The following is a 12974-nucleotide window of genomic DNA, read 5'->3' on the forward strand; positions in this document are numbered from 1 at the left end:
ATACTTAAGAATCAAAAGTAAATGTAATTGCTTAAATATACTTAAGTATCAAAGTAAAAGTATAAATCATTTCAAATGCCTTATATTAGGCAAACCAGACGGCACAATTGTTTGATTTTTTCTTTTTTTAAATTTACATTTACGGATAGCCAGAAACACTCCAAAACTCAGACATAATTTACAAACGAAGCAATCGTGTTTCATGACTCAGCCAGATCAGAAGCAGTAGGAATGAACAGGGATGTTCTCTTCATAAGTGCGTGAATTGGACCATTTTCCTGTCCTGCTAAGCATTCAAAATGTAACGAGTACTTTTGAGTGTCAATGAAAATGTATGGAGTAAAAGGTACATTATTTTCATTAGGAATGTAGTCCATCAAATGTTTCATAATTCACTAATCAACAGCGTTTCTCATAGGTCTACCTACCATTATTATACGACCAAACAAATAAAAGAAGGAAATTATACAAAATAAAAGTGTCATTGTTGTTTTCCTTAGATTTACTTTTCTCTCCAAAGAAATATAATCTATAGGCCTACACTCTTAGAAAAAAAGGTTCCAAAAGGGTTATTCGGCTGTCCTCGTAGGGAACCCTTTCTGGTTCCAGGTAGAACCCTTTCTGGTTCCAGGTAGAACCCTTGGTGGTTCCAGGTAGCTTCTGTAGAAAGGGTTCACCTGGAACCAAAATGTTTTTTTTTCAAAGGGTTCTACTGTGGGGACAGCCACAGAACCCTTTAAGGTTCTAGACATCACTGTGAGACGCCATCTGTGTATGCTTTCCTCATTTATTTTTATCGAACCTTTATTTAACTAGGCAAATCAGCTAAGAACACATTCTTATTTACAATGATGGCCTACCAAAAGGCCTCCTGCGGGTATGGGGCCTGAGATTTAAAAAATAAAATAAATACAATATATATATATATATATAGGACAAAACACACATCACAACAAGAGAGACAACACTACATAAAGAGAGACCTAAGACAACATAGCAAGGCAGCAACACAGCATGGTAGCAACACAAAACACGTTACAAACATTATTGGGCACAGACAACAGTACAAAGGGCAAGAAGTTAGAGACAACAATACATCACGCAAAGCAGCCACAACTGTCAGTAAGAGTGTCCATTATTGAGTCTTTGAATGAAGAGATTGAGATAAAACTGTCCAAATCAAATCAAATCAAATTTATTTATATAGCCCTTCGTACATCAGCTGATATCTCAAAGTGCTGTACAGAAACCCAGCCTAAAACCCCAAACAGCAAACAATGCAGGTGTAAAAGCACGGTGGCTAGGAAAAACTCCCTAGAAAGGCCAAAACCTAGGAAGAAACCTAGAGAGGAACCGGGCTATGTGGGGTGGCCAGTCCTCTTCTGGCTGTGCCGGGTAGAGATTATAACAGAAAATGACCAAGATGTTCAAATGTTCATAAATGACCAGCATGGTCAAATAATAATAAGGCAGAACAGTTGAAACTGGAGCAGCAGCACAGTCAGGTGGACTGGGGACAGCAAGGAGCCATCATGTCAGGTAGTCCTGGGGCACGGTCCTAGGGCTCAGGTCCTCCGAGAGAGAGAAAGAAAGAGAGAATTAGAGAGAGCATATGTGGGGTGGCCAGTCCTCTTCTGGCTGTGCCGGGTGGAGATTATAACAGAACGTGGCCAAGATGTTCAAATGTTCATAAATGACCAGCATGGTTGAATAATAGTAAGGCAGAACAGTTGAAACTGGAGCAGGAGCATGGCCAGGTGGACTGGGGACAGCAAGGAGTCCTCATGTCAGGTAGTCCTGGGACATGGTCCTAGGGCCCAGGCCAGTTGAAACTGGAGCAGCAGCATGGCCAGGTGGACTGGGGACAGCAAGGAGTCATCATGTCAGGTAGTCCTGGGGCATGGTTCTAGGGCTCAGGTCCTCCGAGAGAGAGAAAGAAGGAGAGAAGGAGAGAATTAGAGAACGCACACTTAGATTTACACAGGACACCGAATAGGACAGGAGAAGTACTCCAGATAAACAAACTGACCCTAGCCCCCCGACACATAAACTACTGCAGCATAAATACTGGAGGCAGCTCGTTCCAGTCGCTAGCTGCAGCGAATTTGAAAAGAGGAGCGACCCAGGGATGTTTGTGCTTTGGGGACCTTTAACAGAATGTGACTGGCAGAACGGGTGTTGCATGTGGGGGATGAGGGCTGCAGTATATATGTCAGATAGGGGGGAGTGAGGCGCTTTTATAAATAAGCATCAACCAGTTGGTCGTGCGACGGGTACACAGAGATGACCAGTTTACAGAGGAGTATAGAGTGCAGCGATGTGTCCTATAAGGAGCATTGGTGGAAAATCTGATGGTAAAGAACATCTAGCCGCTCGAGAGCACCCTTACCTGCCGATCTATTAATTATGTCTCCGTAATCTAGTATGGGTAGGATGGTCATCTGAATCAGGGTTAGTTTGGCAGCTGGAGTGAAAGAGGAGCGATTACGATAGTCTAGATTTAATTTTAGCCTGCAGTTTTGACATGTGCTGAGAGGACAGTGCTTCAAGCCTCTATTAAAGCCTACATTTAGCTATTAGAATAATATCCATTAACCTCTAGATAGGAAAACCAAACCATTAATCGAATAAAGTAATAAATCCAACCTTCACAAACGGCAATAAAATAAACTGACAATCAAAGTTTTTGAAGGCCACCAGAGGGCGACACATCAATATAAATTTGGCGATTTAAGGGAAAGTTACAGTTGAAGCTACGCTGCAAACAAAAGACAACTGAAACGTTAACCTGAGCATATACAACTTCCTCTTGGTAATATGAATAGGCTATATTATATATATTTCTAAAGGTGTTTTTCATACAGGGTACAAAGATAAAGATACCAAATAATGGTCCCTAGCATAGGGTATTGGAAATTAAAGACCAGAGATCATCAACTAGATTCAGTCGCGGGCTGAGCGGATGGTCAGGGGGCTGGAACATAATTACAAATTATTTGTAGACTGCAAATTGATGACAATAACCCCACACGGATATAACATTAGACTAAAACATAATCATTTCAAACCTTGCTTACATTTTCATATGATCACATATACATTATATCTCCATTATGCGTGGGAATACTTTGGAACAGATTTCCAAAATTAAAATCACTTGGAGCTGATTTGATAAGGACAGATAAGGGCACGCATGACTACTGAAGCCTATGTCCTCTCAGCATCACTTTGCGATAGGCTTCTTTCCGCGTAGGGACGCAAAAGCGACCGCTCCATCATGAATGCGCACGTCTGGTGGTCAAAGAGATGCGTGCGCGCCTACTGAGTCGGTCAAAAAAAGCAGCAGATTTCAAATGAGGCTGGACACAAGACGACCGTAGCCATCCATAGCACGTCGTCTTCACCGACCCGAACAACAACTTGGATTAAGAAAGTACACCTTTTTTTTATCGTTATATAAATTACGCAGTGAAGACAAGAAAGGTTTGGGTAAAGTTCGGATACACTCTTGGCTAGTTATATTTCTGATGTGTTTTGCCTGTGCAATAATGACATTTTGAGAGGAGAGAAACAGTCATTCATTTGGACAACCGTGAGAGTTCAGTTAAAGCTTATTTTACACCTGTGACCTGATACGGGATCGACTTTGGTTGAGGAGATTATATGCCAAATGGATGGAAATGCAAACATAAACTTAAATGCAAAAGTATTCGTATGGTTAAATTAAAATCAAACTAATGATGACAATTCTAACCAATTGAACCAGTTGATGGTTTCAACCGTGGGATTGTTTCCAACCCTCATTCATCATGCAAATGTGTTAAATGCAAAGACAACGCAAGAGATAAAGAATAGTGCGTATGCTACTGGGCTGCAAATAAAGCGTTGTCGTGATGGTGCGCCTGCTAAACTACCTCATGCTGGGGTACCTGACCTGGAATCTACGGATATCAGACGCACAGGGAGAGTACTGCCATGGGTGGCTGGACAGTAATGGAAATTACCACGAGGGCTTTCAGTGTCCGGAGGACTTTGACACCATGGACGCAACCGTGTGCTGCGGGTCTTGTTCCCTGCGGTACTGTTGCGCGGCCGTGGACGCACGGCTGGAACAGGGAAGCTGTACCAACGACAGAGAACAGGAGAACACGGAGTTTGCAGCGCGTAAGTTTAGACTTCCAAAGCATGCCGAGCCTGGGAGGAGAAGACAAGTTCATGCACAATTAACTTCAATGCAAAACACTAAACTTGGGAGTGTTGTTATTATATAACATTCAAAGATTTCAAAGGTTTAATAAAGATTTTATATTGTCAAATATTTCAAAATAAAAAATGGAATTTAGACACGCTTTTAACGAGCCATGTCACTCAACATTCATGTTTGTCACCATTCAGCCTCTTCAGGTCACTGCCAGGCATGTAGGCATAGCATAATATATTTCATTATAAAAGTTTTTGTTTTCAATCGGTTTAAATTAGTCTATATTAAGATGAAATATAACCTATAAATATACATAATCGTTTGTCCTATTTGAAAAAATAATTTAGAAGACAAAAATGACTGATTTAGAAGACAAAAATGCTATTATATTTCATTTATCAAGGCCTACATTTTGTTTTCATAAGCATATTGTACAAATAATCTCATTAAAATGGATCTTGTCATTTTGAAACCTAAGATAAGCACTGAAAGTAACTTTTCATTGAGTTATAACAACGTAATTGCTCTATCAAGATGCAGAAATTACAGCCCATCTTGATTTACAAAGAAAAAGCACTAGGCAGCTCCAATTCCATGCATGTGGGGCACCTGTTTTTTGGCTTGGGCTTCATTTGACCTCAGGTTAGGTACATTGTGGGCATGTGATACACCTGGAGAGTGTCACCATGCATTCCTCGAGTTACATGATATGCAAGAAAAAACATTGTGTGATACTACCCCAGACCTATGTGAAAATAAGTGGATGGGAGTTTGACCACAAGGCCCTATATAAACCATGCAACGTTGAAACAATCATGCAATTTAAATGATCATTTTGCCCACCAATGGCAGAATATCCTGTCCAAAGATGACATCAGATTGCCACCAGAGTGTGTATTTGATACCTTAGGCTATTTCACTATACTTCATCATATTTTGGCATGCCTGTGTAGTAGAGGTTATTAGCTTATAATTAATTACCAATTTAAAAACAAGAGCTTTCATTCACATAAAGTATGCTTATTCAGGGAATTATTCATCATTAGTTCAACATGTATACCATTTATGGAATAAAACAGAATCTAGACTTACATTTAACTAATTTCACCAAATCTCAAAATAATTTGTCTCCAGTTTTGCGGAGCCCTAGCTGGCGCGGTCAATACAATTTCAATTTTTTTAATGAAAAGAAATGATCTTCAAATGATTTCCTTCCGTTGGCGCCAATTGCCATTTTAAACTGTAATCTGAACATTTAATCTATGTTTTGGAAAGATGTATTCAGACAAAAACGCTTATGTTAAATTATTTTAAGAATATTCGCAGTAAGTGTTGCATAGTCCAATTCAGGCCTAAAACAATTCATATAAAGACAATTACTCAACAACACCCAATAAATAGAAGTCTATTAATAACTACAAAACAGATGGTTTTGTCAGTGGATGTTGGTTACATTAAATTTAAAAAATATAGTATAAACATGCCTTTTAACACTTTGAATACATTGTTTTGACAGACTAACTGTACTTTTGTTATAGTAGCAGATGTTTCTTTTTTAGCAGCACTGCATTGTATTGTATAATTCACCTCAGTGGCCTACTTACATTATATCGTGCAAACGTTTACTACCATTAAAATGAGCTATTGAAAATATGCTTTGCAACAATAAAAAATGGTCTTGTGAGTTAATGTAAAGAAATACTCTATATTAAGGGGATTTAGGAAAGGATGAGTAAAGAGTAACATTTCACCTTTGTCTTCTAAAATGTCCTTTCTCCTGAATCCCTCTCCATTTAAAAAGTGTACACCTGGATTCTGTAGAAAACAGAAAGAGAACATACAGTTGAAGTCGGAAGTTTACATGCACTTAGGTTGGAGTCATTAAAACTCGTTTTTCAACCACTCCACAAATTTCTTGTTAACCAACTATAGTTTTGGCAAGTCGGTTAGGACATCTAATTTGCTCATGATACAAGTCGTTTTTCCAACAATTGTTTCCAAGCCGAAGAACACCATCCCAACTGTAAAGCACGGGGGTGGCAGCATCATGTTCAATCCCTGACCACAATCCTGTAGAAAATGTATGGGCAGAATTGAAAAAGCGTGTACGAGCAAGGAGGCCTACAAACCTGACTCAGTTACACCAGCTCTGTCAGGAGGAATGGGCCAAAATTCACCCAACATATTGTGGGAAGCTTGTGGAAGGCTACCCGAAATGTTTGACCCAAGTTAAACAATTTAAAGGCAATGCTACCAAATACTAATTGAGTGTATGTAAACTTCTGAGTCACTGGGAATGTGATGAAATAAATAAAAGCTGAAATAAATCTTTCTCTCTACTATTATTCTGACATTTCACATTCTGAAAATAAAGTGGTGATCCTAACTGACTGATACGGAACCCAAACCGGCTGTGCGTGTGTGCCATCGTGCATAAATTAATTTTGTCCCCCTACACCAAACACAATCACGACACGCAGGTTAAAATAGCAAAACAAACTCTGAACCAATTATATTAATTTGGGGACAGATCAAAAAGCATGAAACATTTATGGCAATTTAGCTAGCTAGCTTGCACTTGCTAGCTAATTTGTCCTATTTAGCTAGCTTGCTGTTGCTAGTAAATTTTTCCTGGGATATAAACATTGAGTTGTTATTTTACCTGAACGCTCGCGCACACGACGTGTCCGGTCTGGTCAGCATGTTGACAGAGAATTTTTACTAGGATTAAATGTCAGGAATTGTGAAAAACTGAGTTTGGTGTATGTAAACTTCCGACTTCAACTGTAGGTCTGTACACATTTGCAATACAGTTTATTATGCACACTTGGTATCACACATATGTCCACTGACTCCACATAGTTCATAGTTAATAAACCTTCACTTCTTATGTTTCCATGAGCTTAGCAAAGGTCTGTAAGTGATTGATGGGATAAGCAATGTTACCACCCTATTACCTTCACAAATCAAACCAGTATTCAGATCTGTGATTACCGAAAGGTTAAATTATGAATTTAAGTATTCAAACAGGTATTCAAATAAACGTTTTCAAGTATTCCAACACCTGTTCCTCCTTGCAGAGCCCATCTACGTGCCCTTCCTGATGGTGGGCTCCATCTTCGTGGCCTTCGTGGTGGTGGGCTCCTTGGTTGCTGTCTACTGCTGCACCTGCCTGCGGCCCAAGCAGCCAACACAGCAGCCTATCCGTTTCCCTCTGCGTAGCTGCCAGACCGAGACCATCCCCATGATCCTGACCACTGCGCCACCCAGCCTGCGCACCCCCCTCGCGCCAGTCCAGCACGGCCACCACCAGCTCCAGCTCGGCTGGCGGGGGCAGCTCGGTGCGCCGCTTCTCCCTCGGAGGTCAGGGTCAGCAGCAGCACGGGTGCTTGGTGTCAGCATCTGCATCCTTCTCCCCCTCCACGCCCCAGCCGCTGCTGCCACCACCCCCGCCGCCCCCCCTACACCTCCCCCACGGCCTGCATGCCAGGTGGCTGCCAGCAACCCCATCCCCACTCCCACCCCCACGCTCAGCTGCACCAGCCCATGCACCAACACCCGGCCCAGGGCACGGGCTTCTTGCTGCCCCAGCAATACTTCTTCCCCCTGCAGCCGGAGCCCTTCTCCGGGGCCAAGGGCTTTGCAGACTTTGGACAGAGCTGACGGGGCTCCACGGGCAATGAGGAGGGGGATTACAGGAGCACTGTGTGATGTGAGCAGGGTTGTGTTCACTAGGCACCAAATGGAAGAAAATGGACCGAAACTAGGAAGGGACGACCTGAACCTGTCCAGAATGAGTTAGTTTAACGCTGTGAGACGTTTTGAATCAGTGAACGTTACTGAACATGAGCCTGGTGTGTTGTGTTGACAGATGGTCAGCAGCTAAGGGGAGGACTGCACTGACGTGCAGTACAGTTGGCCTGTTGAATGGAGACTGGGTCACAGGACAGTTAGGAGGTGCTCAAGATGAACCACAAGAAATCTCCCTAGTCGAGCAGAATACACAGGTCTTGTCTGAGTTAGTGGTTCCCAAACAGTGCGGGTCGGTGGGGGGGGAAGACTCAGTGCGGCTTTCAACTTGCTCTTGAAAGTTGTAATAGTAGAATGCACAAGGTGCAATTTCAAAATTGGGTAGTGCATCATCAGTTCCTCTTGTCATGTCAGTCATTGCATTACTTAGAGAGCTTTTTATCAGAAATGTCCACATGAACTAGTCAATGTCAGCTAATGTTTTCTTTTTGCCTATAGATGTTGTAATTTTTTTGTCACTCAAATATCACATGAATACACATTAGACATGGGAAAATGTGTAGAATTGCAGGATATAAGCTTTAAAACTGCAACAATACAAAATCTACCAACAAGAGGGGTGTGAAGAGTTTGTCATGAACAGTGCTTGTGTCCATTGAAATAGACGTGGTGCACTCATGCGGGTGGTGACAGATGTTCTCCAATGCTGGAAGGGGAACCTGAGTGAAAACGTTTTGGGAACCCTAGTCTAAGTTACAGGAATGGAATCTGCTCAGACCAGACAGGACCTGTTTATTGGTCTTTATTGTTTTCAATGTCATGCACTTATTTTTTTATATACATTTGTATTGTAATCAAGAGTATCTGTCTTCTTTTATACACACTTTGGTTAAACAGTGATTTTCAATTGTCACAATAACTTTTGTGGCGTCAACATCTTTTAGAAGTGTTCTGCAATATTCTTGGGCAAGCTGTTGGACATTTACTGCAATGGAAATCAAATTATAATTTTGACAATCACAAGCCCCTCTAAAAAGAGGGAAAGGACTGACACCAAGTTGTGCAGTAAGGTGGACAAAGCCAAAGGATGTACTGTGTACAGTGTTCACTGGTTTGATGCTCTAGACCAGATGTGTCTCAACTTCTTATGCAGGGCTATGACACTCAAATCAATAAACTATCATATTAGCCAACACCAAATAAGAGTCCAGTATTTTATCTTGTCATGCAACGCTACAAATGATAAATTATAAAATGTGAAAAACACTCCCCAGACAAATGTTACCGTCTCTTATATAATCTAACAGTGGATGGTTGAGAATTGCTTCATTGCTCATTTATTAATACATTCGGTAGTAATACTTACTGTATAGTACAATCTTCTGAAAATGGCTTTTCAACGGTTTCCTTTAGGCTGTTAAAGCCACAATCCTGAGTTTGTATTTTAAACATTCAGCCCAACTGCAGCCTCCCCATTTGTTTATGACACTACAAGGCAAAAATATTGCTTGCAAATAACGGATTTTCCCCTTCAGCCACAGACATATAGGCAACTAAAACTGTTGGAGATCACTTATTCACTACCTGTCGCTCACTCTTATGCTATACTTCACATGAGGAATGTGGCAATGAGATCAGTCATTGTTAATGCTCAATGAGCATGTCATAGCCACAGTGTTAAAAACAACTGGTCCTAGAAATAGGGAAAAGTTTTGGGTTGCACGAGCAGGTATGGCAAGAGTCCACAAAGACTGCTCTGTTCCCTAGTCATTCAAGCGTGAAATTGACTTGGAAATCACTGTCCTATTATGGCAGATAAGATGGAATAGTTCATAAAGCGGATAGTGTTTGGGGCTAGATTCTGAACCTGCCAAACAAAGGAAAAATGACAGCAACACCCAAAGACGACCACAAGTCATTTCTCATTTTTTTGAAAGTCTCAGAATCAACCATGTTTAGCCAGACAAGCACCCCAGTCCAATAGAAACCTTTACACAGGCAGACCTGCATCCTACTAGTTGGAGCTATTCTTGCTCAAATGTCACCACAATAGTTTTCCTATATTATTAAGGGTCTTGTTAAAGCATTTGACAGGGCACCTCTAGTCATTAAAGACACGAGAACTGATCTTCTTTCAGATACTGTATTTTAGAGGTATCATACTGCTCTGAATCATCTCATAACTCAAATAAAATACTTCACAGATTTCTACTTTTTGAAAGTTACATTGGCAGTAATACAAATCTCCTCTTTAAATCTGCGTATTCCTTCAAAGATCAGTTGTCCTGAGTCTGCACAACTCTGCTAGGACCTAGGACCAAGAGAAACACAAGTGTTTTAGTACTATATCTCTTGACACAATGATGAAAATAATCATGGCCTCTAAACCTTCAAGCTGCATACTGGACCCTATTCCAACTAAACTACTGAAAGAGCTGCTTCCTGTGCTTGGCCCTCCTATGTTGAATATTATAAAGTCTCTCTATCCACCGAATGTGTACCAAACTCACTAAAAGTGGCATTAATAAAGCCTTTCTTGACAAGCCAAACCTTGACCCAAAAATATAAAACACGAATCGGCCTATATCGAATCTTCCATTCCTCTCAACATGTTTTGAAAAAGCTGTTGCGTAGCAACTCACTGCCTTCCTGAAGACAATGTATACGAAATGCTTCTGTCTGGTTTTAGACCCAATCATAGCACTGAGACTGCACTTGTGAAGGTGGTAAATCACCTTTTAATGGCATCAGACCGAGGCTCTGCAGCTGTCCTCGTGCTCCAAGACCTTAGTGCTGCTTTTGATACCACCGATCACCACATTCTTTTGGAGAGATTAAAAACTCAAATTAGTCTACACGGACAAGTTCTGGCCTAGTTTAGATATTATCTGTTGGAAAGATATCAGTTTGTGAATGGTTTGTCCTCTGACAAATCAACTGTACATTTCGGTGTTCTTCAAGGTTTCGTTTTAGGACCACTATTGTTTTCACTGTATATTTTTTCTTGGGGATGTCATTCGAAAACATGTTAACTTTCACTACTATGCAGATGACACACAGCTGTACATTTCAATGAAACACTGTGAAGCCCCAAAAATGCCCTAGCTAGATGCCTGTGTTTCAGACATAAGGAAGTGGATGGCTGCAAATGTTATATTTTTAAACTCGGACAAAACAGAGATGCTTGTTCTAGGTCCCAAGAAACAAAGAGATCTTCCGTTGAATCTGACAATTTATCTTGATGGTTGTATAGTCATCTCAAATAAAACTGAAGGACCTCTGCGTTACTCTGGACCCTGATCTCTCTTTTGACGAACATATCAAGACTGTTTCAAGGACAGCTTTTTTCCATCTACGTAACATTGAAAAAATCGGAAACTTTGTCCAAAAACGATGCAGAAAAATTAATCTGTGCTTTTGTTACTTCTAGGTTAGACTACTGCAATGCTCTACTTTCCGGCTACCCGGATAAAGCACTAAATAAACTTCAGTTAGTGCTAAATATGGCTGCTAGAATCCTGACTAGAACCCAAAAATGTGATCATATTACTCCAGTGCTAGCCTCCCTACACTGGCTTCCTGTTACGGCAAGGGCTGATTTTAAGGTTTTACTGCTAACCTACAAAGCATTACATGGGCTTGCTCCTACCCATCTTTCTGATTTGGTCCTGCCGTACATACCAACACGTACGCTACGGTCACAAGACGCAGGCCTCCTAATTGTCCCTCGAATTTCTAAGCAAACAGCTGGAGGCAGGGCTTTCTCCTATAGAGCTCAATTTTTATGGAATGGTCTGCCTACCCATGTGAGAGACGCAGACTCGGTCTCAACCTTTAAGTCTTTACTGAAGACTCATCTCTTCAGTGGGTAATATGATTGAGTGTAGTCTGGTGGCCCAGGAGTGTGAAGGTGAACGGAAAGGCTCTGGAGCATCGAACTGCCCTTGCTGTCTCTGCCTGGCCGGTTCCCCTCTTTCCACTGGGATTCTCTGCCTCTAACCCTACTACAGGGACTGAGTCACTGGCTTACAGGTGCTCTTTCATGTCATCCCTAGGAGGGGTGCGTCACTTGAGTGGGTTGAGTCACTGACGTGGTCTGTCTGGGTTGGCGCCCCCCCTTGGGTTGTGACGTGGCGGAGATCTTTATGGGCTATACTCGGCCTTGTCTCAGGGTGGTAAGTTGGTGGTTGAAGATATTCTTCTAGTGGTGTGGGGGCTGTGCTTTGGCATGGTGGGTGGGGTTATATCCTTCCTGTTTGGCCCTGTCCGGGGGTATCATCAGATGGGGCCACAGTGTCTCCTGACCCCTCCTGTCTCAGCCTCCAGTATTTATGCTGCAGTAGTTTATGTGTCAGGGGGCTAGGGTCAGTTTGTTATATCTGGAGTACTTCTCCTGTCTTATCTGGTGTCCTGTGTGAATTTAAGTATGCTCTCTCTAATTCTCTTTCTTTCTCTCTCTCTCTCAGGACCTGAGCCCTGGGACCATGCCTCAGGACTACCTGGCATGATGACTCCTTGCTGTCCCCAGTCCACCTGGCCGTGATGCTGCTCCAGTTTCAACTGTTCGGCCTGCGGCTATGGAATCCTGGCCTGTTCACCGGACGTGCTACCTGTCCCAGACCTGCTGTTTTCAACTCTCTAGAGACAGCAGGAGTGGTAGATACTCTTAATGATCGGCATGAAAAGCCAACTGACATTTACTCCTGAGGTGCTGACTTGCTGCACCCTCGACAACTACTGTGATTATTATTATTTGACCATGCTGGTCATTTATGAACATTTGAACATCTTGGCCATGTTCTGTTATAATCTTCACACGGCACAGCCAGAAGAGGACTGGCCACCCCTCATAGCCTGGTTTCTCTAGGTTTCTTCCTAGGTTCTGGCCTTTCTAGTCTTTCCTAGCCACCGTGCTTCTACACCTGCATTGCTTGCTGTTTGGGGTTTTAGGCTGGGTTTCTGTACAGCACTTTGAGATATCAGCTGATGTACAAAGGGCTATATAAATACATTTGATTTGATA

General features: G+C 41.9%; 1 protein-coding gene across 1 annotated transcript; it reads left to right on the plus strand.

The window, feature by feature from the left end:
* Positions 1 to 3244: 3244 nt before the first annotated feature.
* Positions 3245 to 9139, plus strand: LOC123993553 (protein shisa-3 homolog). The gene is given in 4 exon segments (XM_046295830.1): positions 3245 to 4164; positions 7282 to 7481; positions 7483 to 7653; positions 7655 to 9139. Coding segments are annotated over 4 exon segments (852 nt in total). The 5' UTR covers positions 3245 to 3893; the 3' UTR covers positions 7865 to 9139.
* The last annotated feature ends 3835 nt before the right edge of the window (positions 9140 to 12974 follow it).

This window comes from Oncorhynchus gorbuscha, linkage group LG13 (genome assembly GCF_021184085.1).
Source record: "Oncorhynchus gorbuscha isolate QuinsamMale2020 ecotype Even-year linkage group LG13, OgorEven_v1.0, whole genome shotgun sequence".
NCBI classification, from domain to species: domain Eukaryota; kingdom Metazoa; phylum Chordata; class Actinopteri; order Salmoniformes; family Salmonidae; genus Oncorhynchus; species Oncorhynchus gorbuscha.